The 23964-nt window shown below is 43.2% G+C and overlaps 1 protein-coding gene across 1 annotated transcript in view; it reads right to left on the bottom strand.

Moving 5' to 3' along the window:
* Positions 1-23964, bottom strand: part of LOC134341008 (uncharacterized) — a 257807-nt gene that overhangs the window by 89539 nt on the left and 144304 nt on the right. The window contains exons 23-26 of the mRNA XM_063038698.1: positions 23754-23840; positions 17011-17078; positions 10423-10511; positions 4233-4270 (exon numbers count right to left, since the gene is read on the bottom strand). Coding sequence (XP_062894768.1) covers positions 4233-4270; positions 10423-10511; positions 17011-17078; positions 23754-23840 — 282 coding nt within the window. The remainder of the gene's footprint in view (positions 1-4232; positions 4271-10422; positions 10512-17010; positions 17079-23753; positions 23841-23964) is intronic.

Genomic DNA, 23964 nt, shown 5'->3' with positions numbered 1-23964 from the left:
CAAGTCAGGGAAATAACGTTCTCACAGCGTGTTCTACAAGTCAGTGAAATAACGTTCTCACAGAGTGTTCTACAAGTCAGGGAAATAACGTTCTCACAGCGGGTTCTACAAGTCAGGGAAATAACGTTCTAGCAGCGTGTTCTACAAGTCAGGGAGATAACGTTCTCACAGCAGGTTCTACAAGGCAGTGGAATAACCTTCTCACAGCGTGTTCTACTAGTCAGGGAAATAACGTTCTCACAACAACATACATCAAAGTTGCTGGTGAACGCAGCAGGCCAAGCAGCATCTATAGGAAGAGGCGCAGTCGACGTTTCAGGCCGAGACCCTTCGTCAGGACTAACTGAAGGAAGAGTGAGTAAGGGATTTGAAAGCTGGAGGGGGAGGGGGAGATGCAAAATGATAGGAGAAGACAGGAGGGGGAGGGATAGAGCCGAGAGCTGGACAGGTGATAGGCAAAAGGGGATACGAGAGGATCATGGGACAGGAGGCCTAGGGAGAAAGACGGGGGGGGGGTGACCCAGAGGATGGGCAAGAGGTATATTCAGAGGGACAGAGGGAGAAAAAGGAGAGTGAGAGAAAGAATGTGTGCATAAAAATGAGTAACAGCTGGGGTACGAGGGGGAGGTGGGGCCTAGCGGAAGTTAGAGAAGTCAATGTTCATGCCATCAGGTTGGAGGCTACCCAGACGGAATATAAGGTGTTGTTCCTCCAACCTGAGTGTGGCTTCATCTTTACAGTAGAGGAGGCCGTGGATAGACATGTCAGAATGGGAATGGGATGTGGAATTAGAATGTGTGGCCACTGGGAGATCCTGCTTTCTCTGGCGGACAGAGCGTAGATGTTCAGCAAAGCGGTCTCCCAGTCTGCGTCGGGTCTCACCAATATATAAAAGGCCACATCGGGAGCACCGGATGCAGTATATCACCCCAGTCGACTCACAGGTGAAGTGATGCCTCACCTGGAAGGACTGTTTGGGGCCCTGAATGGTGGTAAGGGAGGAAGTGTAAGGGTATGTGTAGCACTTGTTCCGCTTACACGGATAAGTGCCAGGAGGGAGATCAGTGGGGAGGGATGGGGGGGACGAATGGACAAGGGAGTCGTGTAGGGAGCGATCCCTGCGGAATGCAGAGAGGCGGGGAGGGAAAGATGTGCTTAGTGGTGGGATCCCGTTGGAGGTGGCGGAAGTTACGGAGAATAATATGTTGGACCCGGAGGCTGGTGGGGTGGTAGGTGAGGACCAGGGGAACCCTATTCCTAGTGGGGTGGTGGGAGGATGGAGTGAGAGCAGATGTACGTGAAATGGAGGAGATGCGTTTAAGAGCAGAGTTGATAGTGGAGGAAGGGAAGCCCCTTTCTTTAAAAAATGAAGACATCTCCCTCGTCCTAGAATGAAAAGCCTCATCCTGAGAGCAGATGCGGCGGAGACGGAGGAATTGCGAGAAGGGGATGGCGTTTTTGCAAGAGACAGGGTGAGAAGAGGAATAGTCCAGATAGCTGTGAGAGTCAGTAGGCTTATAGTAGATATCAGTGGATAAGCTGTCTCCAGAGACAGAGACAGAAAGATCTAGAAAGGGGAGGGAGGTGTCGGAAATAGACCAGGTAAACTTGAGGGCAGGGTGAAAGTTGGAGGCAAAGTTAATAAAGTCAACGAGTTCTGCATGCGTGCAGGAAGCAGCGCCAATGCAGTCGTCGATGTAGCGAAGGAAAAGTGGGGGACAGATACCAGAATAGGCACGGAACATAGATTGTTCCACAAACCCAACAAAAAGGCAGGCATAGCTAGGACCCATACGGGTGCCCATAGCTACACCTTTAGTTTGGAGGAAATGGGAGGAGCAAAAGGAGAAATTATTAAGAGTAAGGACTAGTTCCGCTAGACGGAGCAGAGTGGTGGTAGAGGGGAACTGATTAGGTCTGGAATCCAAAAAGAAGCGTAGAGCTTTGAGACCTTCCTGATGGGGGATGGAAGTATATAAGGACTGGACATCCATGGTGAAAATAAAGCGGTGGGGGCCAGGGAACTTAAAATCATCGAAAAGTTTAAGAGCGTGAGAAGTGTCACGAACATAGGTCGGAAGGGATTGAACAAGGGGTGATAAAACAGTGTCGAGGTATGCAGAAATGAGTTCGGTGGGGCAGGAGCAAGCTGAGACAATAGGTCGGCCAGGACAGGCAGGTTTGTGGATCTTGGGTAGGAGGTAGAAACGGAAAGTGCGGGGTGTGGGAACTATAAGGTTGGTAGCAGTGGATGGGAGATCCCCTGAGCGGATAAAGTCGTTGATAGTGTGGGAGACAATGGCCTGGTGCTCCTTAGTGGGGTCACGATCGAGGGGTAAATAAGAGGAGGTATCCGCGAGTTGTCGCTGTGCCTCGGCAAGGTAGAGGTCAGTACGCCAGACTACAACAGCACCCCCCTTATCAGCGGGTTTAATAATAAGTTTAGGATTAGTGCGGAGGGAGTGGAGAGCAGAGCGTTCCGAAGGAGTGAGGTTGGAATGGGGACAAGGTGCGGTGAAGTCGAGACGGTTGATGTCCCGTCGGCAGTTGGCAATAAAGAGATCCAGAGCAGGCAGAAGACCAGAGCGGGGTGTCCATGAAGAAGAGGAGGGTTGAAGACGGGAGAAGGGGTCATCGGTGGGGGTGGAAGAGTCCTTGCCGAAGAAGTAGGCTCGGATAACGTTCTCACAGTGGGTTCTACAAGGCAGTGAAACAACGTTCTCACAGCCTGTTCTACTGGTCAGGGTAATAACGTTCTCACAGTGGGTTCTACAAGGCAGTGAAATAACGTTCTCACAGTGTGTTCTACAAGTCAGTGAAATAACATTATCACGGTGTGTTCTACAAGTCAGTGAAATAACGTTCTCACAGTGTGTTCTACAAGTCAGTGAAATAACGTTCTCACAGTGTGTTCTACAAGTCAGGGAAATAACGTTCTCACAATGTGTTCGACAAGTCAGTGAAATAACTTTCTCACAATGTGTTCGACAAGTCAGTGAAATAACTTACTCACAGCGTGTTCTACATGTCAGTGAAATAACGTTCTCACAGCGTGTTCTACAAGTCAGTGAAATAACGTTCTCGCAGTGTGTTCTACAAGTCAGTGAAATAACGTTATCACAGTGTGTTCTACAACGCAGGGAAAGAACATCCTCATAGCGTGTTCAACAAGGCAGGGAAATAACCATGTTTCTGCTTGTTCTCCAAACTGCACTTTAACAAACTGATGCAGCCTGCTCGGAAAATATCCCCTGGGAACTGGTTCCATGCATTTTCTGGAAGTTCATTTAAACACTACCTCCATTCCAGCCGAAAAAGTATGTCACCACAAAGTGGACCCCATATGCACTTCCCGCACTGTTTTTGGACTACTTGATTAATTTAACAGTTTTAGTATACTTTTCAGATTGTAAGACATTGATTTTTTTGTTGTAATTAACAGGCTCTGGACCTGTATTCATTGGAGTTCAGAAAAATCCAGGCTGAGCTCAGTGAAATCTGTTGAATGGTGTTCAGATTCAATGGAGTGGATGTGGAGAGGATGTTTCCTGTGGTGGGTCAGTGTCTCACCAGAGTATATAGCCTCAGAATATCGGAGCATCTTTTTAAAACGGAGATGAGATGGAATTTTTTAACCAGATGGTGTTGAATCTGTGGAGTTCTTTGCTTCATGTTGCTGTGGAGGTCAACTCATTGGGTATATTTATGATAGATTATTGATTGGCCAGGGCATGAAGATGTACAGGAAGAAAGCAGGAAATTGGAGCTGAGAGGGTAAATGGATCAGCCATGATGAAATGGCAGAACAGACTTGATGGGTCAAATGGTCACATTCTGCTCTTATATCTTTAGTCATTACTGCCAGTTTTAGTAATTCTTTATGTATTACATTGTACTGCTGCAGAAAGCAACAAACTTCATGACGTATGTCAGTGATAATAATACTGATCACATCCCAACTCTATGAATTTTAAACCATTGAAATATTTCCATCTATAAATAAAAAGACTATCTGGCAGTAAACCATAGTGCTGTTAGCGAGGGAGAGGAAAGGAGGAGTGAACATTCAACGAGTCAATTTAAGCTTAATGCTTACAAATAAATTTTATACGGGATGTTGGACCCAAACACCAAGCTGTTTAAATGTTCACTCTAAAGTAGGCAAAGGAGAGAAAAACAGACCTTTAATACCATGTTCTTTTAATGAAATTAAAAATAGATGTACACTTTACCTTTAGTTCAGTCTGATCAGTCTTTTTGTTTGGTGTATCTACAGTAAAAAAGAACAACTTTCAAAAGTTACATGATGAAGATTGTCCTTTCTTACTCTCAAAGTCTAAGATTACTTTTCCTTTGGTCAGGCCTCACTTTAAGCTTGCTGACACTTTGTTCTCAAAGTGTGGAAAGTTTTATAATTTGTCTGACACAAGATTGAAACTTAAACCAAACTGCTGATTGAAATAGTTCCAATTAAGGCTGAAAAGCTTCTTTATTCCTAGAATCACAAGTTGATACATCAAAAAATGCAATCTTGGTGCAATTATGCCTGGTACTACCAGATGTTTGAGTTGCTTCATCCGTCTCTTAATGGAACTAATGAAAGATTCATGAATCAGGCAAGCAAGGATTTAATTTTTATTCTCAAAGACAGCTTACAGTGCTCCACTTAGACCCCACGAGAAAACCTCTGGCTTGCCGCTGGTCCATCGAAGCTCACTTCTCCACGTTCTAACTCTCCTGGCCTGCTCGCTGGGTATCAGCCGATTTCTTGTTCATTCACATTCGGCGTGATATCAAGCTGACCTTTGTTCACTGTTTATTGGTGGTTACTATGTGCCAAAAATCAGCAGAATTCAAAGAATGGCCCTTATTATTTTAGGCTGCCTTATGGTGAACATCTGATATCTAAGACCTTGATGACAGTAACAGCAATCTATTGGACTCCTCGATCAATACAGTACAGATTCAGACCTTTTACCCAACAGACTCATTCTGACCACAGTGCTCACCCAGCCAGTTCCAATTTCCTGAGTTTGGCCTATGGTCCTCTAAATACCATTCCTCCAAGTTCCTCTCACATGATGCTATTGTACGTCTAGCAGCTTATTCCATATATTCACCACCGTCTGTGCGAGTCCCTTTTAAATCTTTCCGCTCTCACCCCCTCTCCCAGTTTTGGATTCCCCTACCCTGGGATTTCAAGTCCAAAAAACATCCTCTCGCAATTTTAAACTTTTCTACAATGATATGCCATCACTGGTTCTCTCGATTTAATGTAGCACATCAGGCAAACACTGATCTCTCTTGAAGATACCCACTGTTCAAGTCCCAGATAATCAGAGTCTACACAGCAGGACCTTTTCATTCAACATTTAAAACAACAGTTTTAGTTCAGATTCAGATTCATTTATTTATCACAGGTACACCAAAACACACACTGAAATGCATCGTTTATGTTAACATCCAACACAACCTCAGGACGCCGGAGGCAGCCTGCACGATCTCTTCAGCCACCTCTTTCAGAACTTTGGGGTGTACACCACCTGGTCCAGGTGACGTATGTATCGTCACACCTTTCAGTTTCCCAAGAACCTTCTCTCTGGTAACTTCACACAGTTCATGCCCCCACAGCTGGAACTGCTACCATACCAGCAGTACCTTCCACTGTGAAGACTGGTACAAAACACTTCTTCACTTCTGCCGCTATTTCACTGACATCCACTTTTACCTCTCCAGCATTGTTTTCCACTCTCACTTCTCTATTATACTTCATGTATCTGAAGAAACTTTTCATCTCCTCTTTAATATTCTTGGTTAGCTTATTTTGTATTCCATCTTTACCTTCTTGGACTTTTTTTAGTTGCCTTCTGTTGGTTTTTAAAAGCATCCCAATCCTCTAACTTCTCACTCATCTTTGCTCTATTATACGCCCTCTCTTTGGCTTTTACATCATATATAGAGAAGTATTCCACGCGCCCCCCCCCCCCGGAATTTTTTGATGTCATATTGTTTTACAACAATGAATCACTGTGGATTTAATTTGGTTTTTTTGACACTGATGAACAGAAAAAGACTCTCGTATCAAACTGAAAACAGATCTCTACAGAGTTAATTGCAAACATAGGAGACAGAATAATTCATTGCTTAAGTATTCACCCCTTTAATATGACATATCGAATCATCACTGGTGCAATTCACATATTTAGTTAAATGGAGATCTGTTTTTGGAGACCTGTGTGCAGTCAAGGTGTTTAATTGATTGTAGTAAAAATACACCTGTATCTGTAAGCTCCAACTGCTGGTGAGTCAGTATCCTGGTAAACAGTACACCAGGAAGACAAAATAAAAAGCACTCCAAGCAACTCCGCAATAAGTTTATTGAAAAACACAAGTCAGGGGATGGATACAAGATAATTTCCAAGTCACAGAATATCCCTTGGAGTGCAGCTGGGGAAAGAATGTGGCACAGCCGTAAATCTGCCTAGAGCAGGCCGTCCTCAAAAACTGAGTGACCATGCAAGAAGGGGATGAGTGAGGGAGGCTACTAGGAGACCTATGACAACTCTGGACGGTTAAAAGCTTCAGTGGCTAAGATGGGAGAGACTGCGCATCTGACAGCTGTTGCCTGGGTACTTCACCCTACTGTGAAGCATGGTGGTGGCTACATCATGCTGTGGGGTTGCTTCATTGTGGCAGGCCCTGGAAGGCTCGTGAAGATAGAGGGTAAAACGAATGCAGCAAAATACAGAGAAATCCTGGAGGAAAAATACAGAGAAGGCCTGGAGGAAAACCTGATGCAGTTTGCAAGAGAACTGCGACTTGGGAGAAGATTTGTTTTCCAGAAAGACAATGACCCCAAACATAAAGCACAGAAATGGCTTAAAAACAACAAAATTAATGTCCTGGACTGGCCATGTCAGAGTCCAGACCTTAATCCAATTGCCTATTTGTGGCTGGACTTGAAAAGGGGTGTTCACTCACGATCCCCATGCAATCTGATGGAGCTTGGGCAATTTTGTAAAGAATGGAGAAAATTGCAGTGTCCAGATGTGCAAAGTTGATAGAGACCTATCCACACAGACTCAGGGCTGTACAGTGGCATGCAAAAGTTTGGGCACCCCTGGTCAAAATTTCTGTTACTGTGAATAGCTAAGTAAAAGATGAACTGATTTCCAAAAGGCATAAAGTTAAAGATGACACATTTCTTTAACATCTTAAGCAAAAAAAACTTCTTTATTTCCATCCTTTACAGTTTCAAAATAACAAAAAAGGAAAAGGGCCTGAAGCAAAAGTTTGGGCACCCTGTGTGGCAGTACTTAGTAACACCCCCTTTGGCAAGTATCACAGCTTGTAAACGTTTTTTGTAGCCAGCTAAGAGTCTTTCAATTCCTGTTTGGGGGATTTTCGCCCATTCTTCCTTGCAAAAGGCTTCTCGTTCTGTGAGATTCTTGGGCCGTTTTGCATGCACTGCTCTTTTGAGGTCTATCCACAGATTTTCGATGATGTTTCGGTCGGGGGACTGTGAGGGCCATGGCAAAACCTTCAGCTTGCGCCTCTTGAGGTAGTCCATTGTGGATTTTGAGGTGTGTTTAGGTTCATTATCCTGTCATAGAAGCCAGCTGGATGCTAGATTTAAGGACTGGACAGCTAAAGGAATAACAGCTATCTGCAATATAATGAAAGAAGTTCAGTTTTGAAATGCTCAAGGTTTTGAAATTGAAAAGTTTTGTTCAGTTTTGAAATGCTCAAAGAGAAACACTTATTAGAAAATCAAGACTTTTACCGGTATTTACAGGTGCGACAGTATGGTTAAATAGGACGGTTAAAAATGTAACCAAGACAAGTACATGTCTGATAGAGCTATTTAGAAAAGCATATAATTCAGACAACGGTAGTAGAATAATTTCAAGCGTGTATACGGGTTTGTCAAATCTTAAAACACATTCGACTTCATACATTAAAACAAAATGGGAGAAGGAAGGAGGGATAATAATATCTGAGGAAGACTGGACAATAATATGCAGGTATCAATGGAAGTGTGCCAGTTCACAGAAATGGAGGGAGTTCGGGTGGAAAAACTTGATAAGGTATTTTATTACACCCTCTCAGAAATCCCATTAAGATAGTAACCTCCCTGTTTGCTGGAGAATTTGTGGAAATCAAAATGCAAACCATTATCATATTTTCTGGGAATGCCCCATTATCAAAGACTATTGGAGTGGGATACATAATACCCTACAAGACATCTTTAAATGTAAAATAGCCTGAGAGAGTAACACCATATATTTTGGGTATATACCTCAAGAATGGTTGAAAAGAGATAAATATTTAATGAATATACTGCTGGTGGCTGGTAAAAAGACCCTTACCAGGAAATGATTATCACAGGAGAGCCCAACTTTAAATATATGAATGGAAATTACAATGGACATTTACAAAATGGAGAAGATAACAGCATCTGTTAAGCATAAGTTGGAACAATTTTATTCATACTGGGAAAAATGGTTTAACTGCATAACACCTCATAGGCCTGATTTTATTCTCACAAGTCAATGAATATGTTGTTAAAAAAAAGATCACTCCCTACTCTGTACATAGTTTTCTTCTTTCGATTGTTCTTTCTTTTCTCTCTTTTCTATAAGTGTACACCTCAGATAAATATTATGTGGAGATTTGTGACAAATATGATTATATGATATATATGTACAGTATCTGAAATACATCTTATGGAAATGTTTGTTTGATGATGAAATTCAATAAAAAATAAATTACAAAAAAAAAAGAAATTCTGCACCCTTTTTTCTCCAAACATACCTTTGTTCATTGCGGCCAAGAAGTTCCATTTTAACTTCATCAGTCCACAGGACTTGTTTCCAAAATGCATCAGGCTTGTTTAGATGTTCCTTTGAACCGTTTGAATAGAACTTTTTGGCCGCAATGAGCAAAGGTATGTTTGGAGAAAAAAAGGGTGCAGCATTTCATGAAAAGAACACCTCTCCAACTGTTAAGCACGGGGGTGGATTGGTCATACTTTGGGTTTGTGTTGCAGACAGTGGCACGGGGAATATTTACTGGTAAAGGGAAGAATGAATTCAATTAAATACCAGCAAATTCCGGAAGCAAACATCACACCATCTGTAAAAAAGTCGAAGATGAAAAGAGGATGGCTTCTACAACAGGATAATGAACCTAAAGACACCTCAAAATACACAATGGACTACCTCAAGAGGCACATGCTGAAGGTTTTCCCATGGCCCTCACAGTCCTCTGACCTAACCATCATCGAGAATCTGTGGATAAACCTCAAAAGAGCAGTACATGCAAGATAGCCCAAGAATCTCACAGAACTAGAAGCTTGTTGCAAGGAAGAATGGGCGAAAATCCCCCAAACAAGAATTTAAAGACTCTTAGCTGACTACAAGAAACATTTACAAGCTGTGATACTTGCCAAAGGGGGCATTACTAAGTACTGCCATGCAGGGTGCCCAAACTTTTGCTTCAGGCCCTTTTCCTTTTTTGTTATTTTGAAACTGTAAAAGCTGGAAATAAAAAAGTTTTCTTGCTTAAAATATTAAAGAAATGTGTCATCTTTAACTTTATGCCTTTTGGAAATCAGTTCATCTTTTTCTCACTTAGCTATTCACAGTAACAGAAATTTTGACCAGGGGTGCCCAAACTTTTGCATGCCACTGTAATTGCTGTCAAAGGTGCATCTACTAAATACTGACTTGAAGAGGGTGAGTAATTATGCAAACAATTATTTTGGATTTATTCATTGTAATAAATTTAGGCCAATTTGTAGATTTTTTGTTCACTTTGAATCTTTTTTTCCTGTTGATCAGCGTCAAGAAAGCCAAATTGATTCCACTGTGATTCAATGTTATAAAACATGAAAATTTACCAGGAGGGTGAATACTTTTTATAGGCACTGTATGTTTTCAGTTGCCTTTAACAGACAAGGCTTTTTCACTCATGTGAGCTTGCTGTAAAGCCCATAATCCTTATAATTAAATAAGCTCTTCAATCAACATCAGTGAATAAGAACATTCAAGGATCAACTTTACTCATTACATACATCTAGAGGTATTAGTAATTTGCTGTGGTGTATTCATCAGGGCATGTCATGCAGCAAAAAACATTCGACAACTGTACAGTTTAAATTATTTAAAAATAGTGTTAGAAGTGCCAATATAGAATAAAATGTACATAAATACAGAAATACCATGTGTTTACACTGTAAATAGCATTATAAAAAGTGTTTACAGCGCATGACTGAGGTAATAGATAGAACAGGGGTGGGTAGGGGGAGCTAAGTGGAATGGTTGATCAGAATAACTGTCTGGGAGAATAAACTTCTGGAATGGCATGTTTTTTTTCTTTCAAAGGATTGCTTATGTACATAACCAACAATAACCTGCTCACCGATTTGGTCCTGGTAGATACTTGATGAATGTTTTACTGGATTTTGTTGCTTCTTTTCCTTTTTCCTGGCAATCTTCTTCAAGTTAAAACTAATTGAAGAAAAGAACAAGCCATAACAATGTGATCAAGTTTTGTAAAATATTTCAAAATAGAAACGATCCCCTATTGGCACACCCCCAGCTCCCTATCTGTGGGTATACCGCCAGCATGTAAAATTCAAGGTCAAGTTCAAAAACGAGCTTCTCCAAAGACAAAATGTGACATTGGAATATCGCCTCAGAATAGAGGGATGTCCATTTAGAACAGAGATGAGGAGGAATTTCTTTAACCAAAGGGTGGAAATCTGTGGAATTCCTTGCCCCAGATGGCTGTGGCATCCAAGTCATTGGGTGTATCCAAAGCCGAGGTTGACAGATTCTTCACTAGTAAAGGAGTCAAAGGTTACAGGGAAAAGGCAGGAGAATGAGGCTGAGAGGGATAATAAACCAGCCGTGATGGAATAGCGGAGCAGACCCAATGGGCCGTAGACCTAATTTTGCAATCTCTTATGATCTTAATCAAATACTGCACAGCAGCAACTTCAATTCGTAATGAGATGTTGAGACCAGAAACGTATATTGCCTCTGTATGAAACATGACAGGCAAGGGGCAACTCCAATGCTGAAGTGTTATTTGGTCTTTGGAAGAGGAATTGAGAATGCATCAATTGATTTTATGTACTGTTAAAATGATTATTTTACTAAAGAATACAATTACTCTCCTTCAGATAAATGAAAACGATTTTATTTTGCAGCAGATACAGTGGGCTAATTTTAGTTTAGTCCTGTGCTTTCTTATTCCAGAGAACTTAACACAAGAACTTGTTCAGAACCAGCCCTTCAAAATCCCTCTGTGGCCCTGCCTACAAAAAGCTTTGGCCCCATAGGCAGAGTGAGTGAGAGCAGCAGTTGTTCCACCCACAGAAGCATTCCATTCCTGCAAAGGAAGTATTGCCTCAGCAGGCACGGTTCTCAGACTGCGTCGACTACACCAGTGGGCGAGGCCAGACAAGACCAGCCAAAAATAATGAATACCACTGAAGGCAATTTAAGCCTGCACTTTAGCCAGGAATCAAATCATTATGAATATTTATCAATGTTACTAATGTAGAACACACAGCACAGGAACAGGCCTTCAGTTATGTCTGTCATGACCATTATTCCACATTAAATTAACCCCATGATCTTCAACTCTCCACAAGATGCCGGATGAACTGTCTGTTGATTTTCAGTATCTACAGAATCTTATTTCCCTTAATTCCCTGCCCATTCATATCCGTGTATAAGTGCCTTGTTATCCTTCCCTGGCAACACCAACTACTTTCTGAATAAAAAACTTGCCTTGTAAATCTCTGTCTTATCTTAAGGCTATGCCTCCAGTACTTGACACTTCCACACCAGGAAAGAGATAAGAACTAGAGGTCATGGGTTAAGGGTAAAAGGGAACATGGTGTTACAAGGGGGGTTAGTTTACGTGTCAGTCGAAAGCCACTTCCATCGATTGGCACATCTGAAGGATGTAGCGGCTTTTTCCCATTGGTTCCCAGTGCCTGGTTTCAGACACCTCACGTACGAGAGGCTCGGTCTCTTTCTTTTATGTCTCCAGGGACCACTAAGGACGTACCAGTGCTGAAGAACAATCAAGAAAGTATGCTCCAGAAGGCCTGTGCCTACTCTTAACTAAGTATCTGCTTGTTGAACATTTTGTTCTGTTCTTTGTGTAACTTGAGGGGGATTTAGATGTTTGGTGAATGTTTTACTGTTTGTAAATAAATGATCAATATGCTTATTCGTAATCATTGTCTCACTCACCAAACCGGTGAACCTGCCTCCACGTTCCAGGTGGTGAGAGTGTGGAACAAACTGCCACTGGAAGTGGTGTTGTTTCAACATTAAAGGAAAATTTGGATACGTGCATGGATAGGAAGGGTATGGAGGGCTAAGGTCTCGAGGCAGGTCAATAGAAATAGGTTAATAGTTTGGCATAGACTAGATTGGCTCAAGAGCAGACTTATGAACCATAGTGTTCTATGACACTCATGATTTGATAACCTTTTATCAAGCTGCCCCTTTGCCAAGAACTCTCCAAGGAAAACAATCCCAGTTCATCCAACTTCTCCTCACAGGCAAGATCCTGGGAAACCTCATCTGTACCCTCTCCAAAGTCTCCAAGTAATGTAACGACCAGATCCAACTTCTCCACACAGGCAAGATCCTGGGAAACCTCATCTGTACCCTCTCCAAGGTCTCCATATAATGTAACGACCAGATCCAACTTCTCCACACAGGCAAGATCCTGGGAAACCTCATCTGTACCCTCTCCAGAGTCTCCAAGTAATGTAACGACCAGATTCAACTTCTCCTCACAGGCAAGATCCAGATAAATATTCAAGAGTGTCAGGGAAGTAAAGTACGTGCAGTGGAAGTTATGACTTAGAAGGTGCTCAGGATGCTTAATGGTCTGAGCGTGGATAAATCCCCTGGACCTGATGGAATGCACCCTTGGGTTCTGAACGAAGTAGCTAAAGAGATTCCAGAGGCATTAACGATGATATTTCACAAACTGATAGATTCTGCTATTGTATCGGATGACTGAAAAATTTCAAATGTTACTCCGCTATTTAAGAAGGGTGGGAGGCAGCAGAAAGGAAACTATAGACCTGTCAGCCTGACATCAGTGGTTGGGAAGTCGTTGGATTGGTTGTTAGGGATGAGATTATTGAGTACCTGGGGGCACATGACAAGATAGGCCAAAGCCAGCATGGTTTCCTGAAAGGAAAGTCCTGCCTGACTAACCAACTGCAATTTTTTGAGGAAATTACAAGCAGGGTAGATAAAGGAAATGCAGTAGATGTGGTGTACTTAGATTTTCAGAAGGCCTTTGACAAGGTGCCGCACATGAGGCTGCTTAGCAAGATAAGAGCCCATGGAATTGCAGGGAAGTTACTAGCGTGGGTGGAGCATTGGCTGATTGGCAGAAAACAGGCAGTTGGAATAAATGGATCCTATTCTGGCTGGCTGCCGGTTACCAGTGGAGTTCCACAGGGGTCGGTGTTGGAACTGCTGCTTTTTACGATGTATGTCAATGATTTGGACTATGGGATTAACGGATTTGTGGCTAAATTAACCGATGATACAAAGATAGGTAGAGGAAACAGAGAGCCTGCAGAGAGACTTAGGGGAATGGACAAAGAAGTGGCAAATAAAATACAATGTTGGAAAGTGTACGGTCCAACAATAAATGGGCAGACTATTATTGAGATGGGGAAAAAATTCAAAATGCAGAGATGCAAAGAGACTTGGGAGTCCTTGTTCAAGATACCCTAAAGGTTAACCTCCAGGTTGAGTCGGTGGTGAAGAAGGCAAATGCAATGTTGGCACTCATTTCTAGAGGTATAGAATATAAAAGCAATGACGTGATGTTGAGGCTCTATAAGGCACTTGTGAGACCACACTTGGGAGTATTCTGAGCAGTTTTGGGCTCCTTGTTTTAGAAAGGATTACTGACATTGGAGAGCGTTCACAGAAGATTCACGAGAATGATTCCAGGAATGAAAGGGTTACCGTATGAGGAATGTCTGGCAGCTCTTGGGCTGTATTCCCTGGAGTTCAGGAGAATGAGGGGGGATCTCATAGAAACATTCTGAATGTTAAAAGGCCTGAACAGGTTAGATATAGCAAAGTTATTTCCCATGGTAGGGGAGTCCAGGATAAGAGGGCCCAACATCAGGATTGAAAGACGTCCATTAAGAAGAGAAGTGGAGAAATTACTTAAGTCAGAGGGTGGTAAATCTGTGGAATTTGTTGCCACGAGTGGCTGAAGAGGCCAAGTCATTGGGTGCATTTAAGGCAGAGATAGATAGTTTCTTGATTAGCCAGGGCATCAAAGGGTATGGGGAGAAAGCAGGGTGAGGGGATGACTGGAAGAATTGGATCAGCCCATGATTGAATGGCAGAGCAGACTCGATGGGCCGAATGGCCTACTTCTGCTCCTACATCTTATCGTTTTTATAAACCTCAACTGTGCCCTCTCCAAAGTCTCCCTGTAATCTGACAACCAGATCCAACTTCTCCTCACAGGTAAGATCCTGGGAAACCTCATCTGTACCCTCTCCAGAGTCTCCCTGTAATGTGATGTCCAAAACTGCACACAATACTCCAAATGTCTAGCCAAAGTCTTAACCACCTGCAACAAGACTGGGCAACTTTTAATCTGAACGTCCGAGGTAATGAAGGCAACCAAGCCGAACATCATCTTGACTTCTGTTACCCCAGTCTAGTACCCCAAGATCTCTCTGCTATTAATGATATTTGACGCCAAAGTGAAACACCTTACATATTTCTCTGCCCATATTTCAGACTTATCTATATCCTCCTGGATCCTTGGGCAGCCTTCCTCAATATCCACAACTCCACCATATTTTATCTCGTCTGCAAACTTACTAATCATCCCATCTACATCTTCAATCAAATCATTTACATGCATCACAAACAGGAATCCAGCACAGGCACCCGTGCAGCACCACCAGTCCTAGATCTCCAATCAGAACTACATCCACCCGCCACTGTCCTCACTCAGATATCCTCAAGTCAATTTTCAATCCTATCCACTTCTCCTCCAAGGATTCCACATAACTTAATCTTCCGAATCGGCCCACCATTAGGGACCATACGGAAAGTGATAGTGAAGTCCATATCCTACATTCATCACTACAGTAAAAAAACTTGAATACCTCATAATTCCATGTTTTTTCAAACGTCAGGAGACACTATCCACAAGAATCTTCCCCAATAGTTTCCCTCCCACTGATGGAAGGCTCACCAGCCTATAATCTACAGGATTGTCCCATTCTCCAATTGAAGGCTCACTGGGTTGTAATAAACAGGATTGTCCCATTGAAGACTCACTGTGTTGTAATCTACAAGATTGTTTTATAGTCCCATTGAAGGCTCATTGACCATTAATCTACAGGATTGTCTTATTGTCCCATTGAAGGTTCACTGGCCTGTAATCTACAGAATTGCCTTATCATCCCATTGAAGGCTCACTGGTCTGTAATCTACAGGATTGCCCTATTCTCCCCAATTGAAGGTTCACTGGCCTGTAATCTACAGGATTGTGTTGTTGTCCCATTGAAGGCTCACTGGCCTGTAATCTACAGGATTGTGTTGTTGTCCCATGGAAGGTTCACTGGCCTATAATCTACAGGATTGTCCCATTGAAGGTTCACTGGCCTGTAATCTACAGGATTGTGTTGTTGTCCCATTGAAGGTTCACTGGTCTGTAATCTACAGGATTGTGTTGTTGTCCCATTGAAGGTTCACTGGCCTGTAATCTACAGGATTGTCCCATTGAAGGCTCATTGGCCGTAATCTACAGGATTGTGTTGTTGTCCCATTGAAGGTTCACTAGCCTGTAATCTACAGGATTGTCCCATTGAAGGCTCACTGGCCTGTAATCTACAGGATTGGGTTGTTGTCCCATTGAAGGTTCACTGGTCTGTAATCTACAGGATTGTGTTGCTGTCCCATTAAAGGTTCACTGGCCTGTAATCTACAGGATTGTGTTGTTGTCCCATTGAAGGTTCACTGGCCTGTAATCTACAGGATTGTGTTATTGTCCCATTGAAGGCTCACTGGCCTGTAATCTGCTGGATTTTCCTTTTGCTCCATTGGAGGCTCACTGGCCTGTAATCTACATGATTGTCCTATTCTCCCATGGTAGGCTCACCGGCCAGTAATGTACAGGATTGTCCAATTACTCCCATGGAAGTTTCACCGGCCTGTAATCTACAGGATTGTCCCACTGAAGGCTCACCGGCCTGTAGTCTACAGGATTGCCCTATTGCCCCAGCATTTGTATGTGTGTTACCCTGGATTTCCAGCAACTACAGGATGTCACATTTACTGTCTCTCTCACTGGAAACCAGGAAGTTTCTGAGGTAGAAGCACAATTTGGAAAACAAGTACAAATATGTCATTATGCCTGCTGGATGCAGATACAAAGAAATGCAAATTTGCTTTTGGTCTTTCACTGAATGAACAGGGAACTGGTACAAAACCAGCTCAGTGACCACCCACAGTATACACACACACACCTGATACGTGTTCCCATATAAAGTGCAGAAACTCAGTGACCACCCATAGTACAAACACACCTGATATGTGTTCCTATATAAGTTAGATAAGCTCCTTCGCACAAGCAGATTGCCGCAGGGTAAGGACATAAACCCCCAGGGCCCAACTCCTCCCAGCTGTGCATTGAGAGTATCCACTCCTCTCCGCCCAGCACAATGTTCACAGATGATTATGGAAGAACACTCTCACTTTCAAAAACAAATCAATACTCACAAGACTACAAGAAACCGTTGTGAGATATATACTCCAGTGTTCTACAAACATCAGGTCGGCAGCAGCAACGACAAGCTTGCAAATATAACTATCGACACGAGATCCTTTGTTTCTTTATACATTTCTTGAATTTCCAACTAAATGTTGCATTCTAATTTCTGCATTCAATAAAAAAGAACAAGATAAAGCGTGTACTTACGTGCTACTACACTGCTTGGTTGCTGTGTTTCTGGCACTTTTATGTTCTTTTGACTTGGAGCTTTCAATCTGCAACAGTAATAAACACTGCCAACTTACCAGCACACAGTTATTGCAAGCTTATTAACCCTAAGTTGTTTCTAACATAACAGCACTAAGTTATTGCTAACTTATTAACAGCAAGTTATTGCAAGCTTATTAGCACTAAGTTCTTGCTAACATATTAGCACTAAGTTTTTGCTATCTTTGCATCATCAATGGGTCAGGAGAGGTTCTGGAGGATTGGAGGGTTGCGAATATTGTTCCATTATTCAAGAAAGGGAGCAGAGATAGCCCAGGAAATTATAAACCAGTGAGTCTGACTTCAGTGGTTGGTAGTTGATGGAGAAAATCCTGAGAGGCAGGATTGATGAACATTTGGAGAGGCATAATATGATTAGGAATAGTCAGCATGGCTTTGTGAAAGGCAGGTCGTGCCTTACGAGCCTGATCAAATTTTTTGAGGATGTGACGAGACACATTGATGAAGGAAGAGCAGTAGATGTAGTGTATATGTATTTTAGCAAGCCATTTGATAAGGTACCCCATGCAAGGCTTATTGAGAAAGTAAGGAGGCATGGGATCCAAGGGGACCTTGCTTTGTGGATTCAGAACTGGCTTGCCCACAGAAGGCAAAGAGTGGTTGTAGACTGGAGACATTCTGCATGGAGGCCGCTGACCAGTGGTGTGCCTCAGGTATCTGTTCTGGGATCCCTGCTCTTTGTGATTTTTATAAATGACCTGGATGAGGAAGTGGAGGGATAGGTTAGTAAATTTGCTGATGACACAAAGGTTGGGGGTGTTGTGGATAGTGTGGAAGACTGTCAGAGGTTACAGTGATAGGATGCAAAACTAAGCTGAGAAGTGGCAGATGGAGTTCAACCCAAATAAGTGTGAGGTAGTTCATTTTGGTAGGTCAAATATGATGGCAGAATATTGCATTAATGGCAAGACTCTTGGCAGTGTGAAGGATCAGAGGGATCTTGGGGTCCGAGTCCATAGGACACTCAAAGCTGCTGTGCAGGTTGACTCTGTGGTTACGGAGGCATACGGTGCATTGGCCTTCATCAATCATGGGACTGAGTTTAAGAGCTGAGAAGTAATGTTCCAGGGCCCTGGTCAGATCCCACTTGGAGTACTGTGCTCAGGTCTGGTCACCTCACTACAGGAAGGATGTGGAAACCAAAGAAAGGGTGTGGAGGAGATTTACAAGGATGTTGCCTGGATTGGGGAGCATGCCTTATGAGAACAGTTTGAGTAAACTCGGTCTTTGGAGTGGCAGAGGATGAGAGGTGACCTGATAGAGGTGTATAAGATGATGAGAGGCATTGATCGTGTGGATAGTCAAAGAGGATTTTTCCCAGGGCTAAAATGGGAAGCAGGAGAAGGGACAGATTTGAGGTGCTTGGAAGTAGGTACAGAGGAGATATCAGGGATAAGTTTTTTTACGCAGAGAGTGGTGAGTGTGTGTAATGGGCTGCCGGCAACAGTGGTGGAGGTGGATACGATAGGGTCTTTTAAGACACTCTTGGATAGGTAAATTGAGCTTAGAAAAATAGAGGGCTATGGGTAAGCCTAGTAATTTCTACGGTTAGGACATGTTCGGCACAGCATTGTGGGCCAAATGGCCTGTATTGTGCTGTAGGTTTTCTATGTTTCTAACTTAGTGCTAATAAGCTCGCAATAACTTAGTGCTAATAAGCTAACATAGAAACAGATAAAAATCATCGCCAGAGGCTCAGCAATCTCCTCACTCGCCTCCCACAATAGCCTGGAGTACATATCGTCCGGTCCCGGTGACTTATCCAACTTGACGCTTTCCAAAAGCTCCTGCACATGCTCTTTATTAATATTTATATGCTCAAGCTTTTCAGTCCGCTGTAAGTCATCCCTACAATCGCCAAGATCCTTTTCCATAGAGAATACTGAAGCAAAGTACTCATTAAGTATCTCTGCTATCTCCTCCCATTTCATACACACTTTTCCAGTGTCATAATTGACTGGTCCTATTTTCTGACATCTTATCCTCTTGCTATTCACATACTTGTAGAATGCCTTGCGGTCTTCCTTAATCCTGCTCGCCAAAGCCTTCTCATGGCCCCTTCTGGTTCTCCTAATTTCATTGCCTTATAATCTTCTAGTTTTTTGAACCTTTCATAAGTTTTTCTTTTCTTCTTGACTAGATTTACGACAGCCTTTGTACACCACGGTTCCTGTACCCTACCACCCTTTCCCTGTCTCATTGGAACAAACCTATGCAGAACACCACGCAAATATCCGCTGAACATTTGCCACGTTACTGCTGTACATTTCCCTGAGAACATCTGTTCCCAATTTATGCTTCCAAGTTCCTGCCTGGTAGCCTCATATCTCCCCTTACTCCAATTAAACGCTTTCCTAACTTGTCTGTTCCTATCCTTCTCCAGTGCTATCTATGGTAAAGGAGACAGAATTATGATCACTCTCTCTAAAATGCTCTCCCACTGAAAGATCTGACACCTGACTAGGTTCATTTCCCAGTACCAGATCAAGTACAGCCTCTCCTCTTGTAGGCTTATCTACATATTGTGTCAAGAAACCTTCCTGAATACACCTAACAAACTCTACCCCATCTAAACCCCTTGCTCGAGGGAGATGCCAATCAATATTTGGGAAGTTAAAATCTCCCACCACGACAACCCTGTTATTATTACTCCTTTCCAGAATCTGTCTCCCTATCTGGTCCTCGATGTCCCTGTTACTATTGGGTGGTTTATAAAAAACATCCAGTAGAGTTATTGACCCCTTCCTGTTCCTAACTTCCACCCACAGAGACTCAGTAGACAATTCCTCCATTACTTCCACCTTTTCTGCAGCTGTGACACTATCTCTGATCAACAGTGCCATGTCCCCACCTCTTTTGCCTCCCTCCCTGTCCTTTCTGAAACATCTAAAACCTGGCACTTGAAGTAAACATTCCTCTCCCTGAGCCATCCAAGTCTCTGCAATGGCCACCACATCATAGCTCCAAGTACTGATCCACGCTCTAAGCTCATCCGCTTTGTTCATAATGCTCCTTGCATTAAAATAGACACATCTCAAACCATCGGTCTGAGCGCATCCCTTCTCCATCACCTGCCTATCTTCCCGCTCGCACTGTCCACAAGCTTTCTCTATTTGTGAGCCAAACGCCTCTTCCCCTGTCTCTTCAGTTCGGTTCCCACCCCCCCAGCAATTCTAGTTTAAACTCTCCCCAATAGCTTGAGCAAATCTCCTAGCCAGGATATTGGTCCCCCTGGGATTCAAGTGCAACCCGTCCTTTTTGTACAGGTCACATCTGTCCCAAAAGAGGTCCCAATGTTCCAGAAATCTGAATCCCTGCCCCCTGTTCCAATCCCTCAGCCACGCATTTATCCTCCACCTCATTCTATTCCTATACTCACTGTCACGTGGCACAGGCAGTAATCCCAAGATTACTACCTTTGAGGTCCTGCTTCTCAACTTCCTTCCTAACTCCCTGTAGTTTTCAGGACGTTCTCCCTTATCCTACCTATGTTGTTGGTACCAATACGTACCATGACCTCTGGCTGATCTCCTTCCCACTTCAGGATATCATGGACGCGATCAGAAACATCCCGAACCCTGGCGCCTGGGAGGCAAACTACCATCCGTGTTTCTTTCCTGTGTCACAGAATCGCCTGCCTGACCCCCTAACTATAGAGTCCCCTATCACTGTTGCCATCCTCTTTCTTTCCCTACCCTTCTGAGCCACAGGGCCAGACTCTGTGCCAGAGGCACAGCCACTGTTGCTTCCCCCAGGTAGGCTGTCCCCCCCCAACAGTACTCAAGTAGGAGTACTTATTGTTAAGGGGTACAGTCACAGGGGTGCCCTCTAGCATCTGGCTCCTGCCCTTCCCTCTTTTGACTGTTATCCACTTCTCTGTTTCCTGAGGCCTCGGTGTGACTACCTGCCTATAGCTCCTCTCTATCACCTCCTCACTCTCCCTGACCAGACGAAGGTCATCGAGCTACACCTCCAGTTCCCTAATGCAGTCCCTAAGGAGCTGCAGCTCGATGCACCCGGCGCAGATGTGGCCGTCCGGGAGGCTGAGAGTCTCCCGGACTTCCCACATCTGACAGCCAGTACAGAACACCAACTTCACACACATACTTCCTGTCTCTATTATAACCGTATAACAATTACAGCACGGAAACAGGCCATCTCGGCCCTTCTAGTCCGTGCTGAACTCTTACTCTCACCTAGTCCCACCAACCTGCACTCAGTCCATCACCCTCCATTCCCTTCCTGTCCTTATATCTATCCAATTTAACTTCAAACAACATCGAACCTGCCTCAACCACTTCTGCTGGAAGCTTGCTCCCCACAGCTACCACTCTCTGAGTAAAGAAGTTCCCCCTCATGTTACCCCTAAACTTTTGTCCTTTAACTCTCAACTCATGTCCTCTTGTTTGAATCTCCCCCACTCTCAATGGAAAAAGCCTATCCACGTCAACTCTATCAATCCCCCTCATAATTTTAAACACCTCTATCAAGTCCCCCCTCAACCTTCTACGTTTCAAAGAATAAAGACCCAATTTGTTCAACCTTTCTCTGTAACTTAGGAGATGAAACCCAGGCAACATTTTAGTAAACCTCCTCTGTATTCTCTCAATTTTATTGACATCTTTCCTATAATTCGGTGACCAGAACCGTACACAATACTCCAAATTTGGCCTTACCAATGCCTTGTACAATTTCAACATTACATCCCAACTCCTATACTCAATGCTCTGATTAATAAAGGCCAGCATACCAAAAGCTTTCTTCACCACCCTATCCACATGAGATTCCACCTTCAGGGAACTATGCACCATTATTCCTAGATCCCTCTGTTCTACAGCATTCTTCAATGCCCTACCATTTACCATGTAAGTCCTATTTTGATTAGTCCTACCAAAATGTAGCACCTCACATTTTTCAGAATTAAACTCCATCTGCCATCTTTCAGCCCACTCTTCTAAATGGCCTAAATCTCTCTGCAAGCTTTGAAAACCTACTTCATTATCCACAACTCCACCTATCTTAGTATCATCTGTATACTTACTGATCCAATTTACCATCCTATCATCCAGATCATTAATATATATATATTCATTCTACACAGGCAACCTTTTTGCCTCGACCCGTTGAACCAAAACCCTCTTTCTCTGTCTCCCTCTACTCTGTCACCTGCTCTATAAAGCTGCCTTCTTTTTTAACTCTTCTTGCTGTTCTAACTGGTTGATGTCCCCGTGCATGCACAGTTGTCCCTTGATCAAACCACTGAAGAAATAACTGTTTCCTTTTAAACTCTTCTCGCTCTTCTAACTGGCTGATGTCCACACGCTTGCGCAGTTGTGCCTCACTCCATTAGATTAGCACTAAGTTATTGCTAACTTGTTCCATCACTGTTCTAAATCTATAAAATTCGTATTGAATTCATGAGACCGAAAAATCAGGCACATTCTAAAGAGCAGCATCATACCCACCCACCCCCATCTTCCATAAAGGTCCCAGTCAATCTGTGCACTGCGACCAAATCGTATAAGCTAAATGTGCCTTTAAAAAAGTGGGGATTACAAGGAAGGATTATTTTTAGGTGTGACATTATTGCCAAAATCATGAAGATAGTCTAGATTTATTTGACACATGTACATCAAAAATCACAGCAAAATGCATTGTTTGTGTCAAATCAAATCAGCAAGGATTGTGCTGTGCTCAATCGTCACCATGATTCCAGCAACAACTCACTAACCCTAGCCCGTATGTCTTTGCAATGTGGCAGGAAGCCAGAGCACCGAGAGGAAACGCACACTCATGGGGAGACATAGGTACTACTTACAGACAGCAGCGGGAGTTGAACATCGATCAACGATTGCTGGCGCTGTAACGTGGTGCGCTAACCACTGGGCTGTCGTCAGCCCAGCTGCCCTCAAAATAATTTGGACAACTCGATAGTAATTACGAATCAAATAACTGCTCATGGCTTTCTTTGCCCATTTATGTAATTAGCTTAATGTAACTTTGCCCTTTGCTGTTGTGGGACTTGAACTTAGTTCAACAATTCAGTAATGTACAATCTACCGAGCAGCTGTGGAGGGAAACGACAATCCATATTTCAGAGTGAGACCCTTCATCTGCATTGGTCTGCAGTTAAAGCCCAGATGACAGTCTCAATCTGAAACGTTGACTGTCCACGTCCTCCTGCAGACGCTGCCCGATCTGTTAAGTTCCTCCAGTGCAGGATTTGTTGCTCTGGATTCCAGCATCTGCAGTCTCAAAACATACAGTGAAATGTGTTATTTTATGTCAATGAACAAAACAGAACATCCGAGAACATGCTGGGGGCAGTCCACAAGTATCGCTATGCTTCTGGCATCAAAATAACACGCTCACTGACCCATACACATTTGGAACGTGCGAGGAAAGCGGAGCACCCAGGGGAACTCCATTCAGTCACAGTGACAGACAGAAGAGCCCATTGATTGTACAACTGGTGCTATAAAGTGTTGCACTGAGATCTATACTATTGCAAGAACCATGCGTTCCAATTCAGTACCATCATCACTAAATCCAACAACTCTGCTCCCCATCCCATTCCATCATTTTTTACTGGCTTGATGGAACTATATAAAATTGCAAATCCTATTTTACAAGAACAGCAAACTTCATGGCAACAAACTCACCGTCTTTTGCCTCGAATCTTGAAAAATGTCAACCTTCCAGATGCATCCCATACAGTCAGGTGTGAGGCAGTCTAAACCCAGAATATCCTGCAACATTCCCAAACAAAATCAGTTTTATAAGCAAACTGTACATTACATGCTCTCTTCTCACTGCTGCTGTCAGGGATAAGGTACAGGAGCCTCAGGTCCCACACCACCAGGTTCAGAAACA

Source organism: Mobula hypostoma, chromosome X2, assembly GCF_963921235.1.
Source record: "Mobula hypostoma chromosome X2, sMobHyp1.1, whole genome shotgun sequence".
Classification (NCBI taxonomy): domain Eukaryota; kingdom Metazoa; phylum Chordata; class Chondrichthyes; order Myliobatiformes; family Myliobatidae; genus Mobula; species Mobula hypostoma.
The sequence above is the reverse complement of the archived record's forward strand: the minus strand, read 5'-3'. Positions and strand labels throughout refer to the sequence as shown.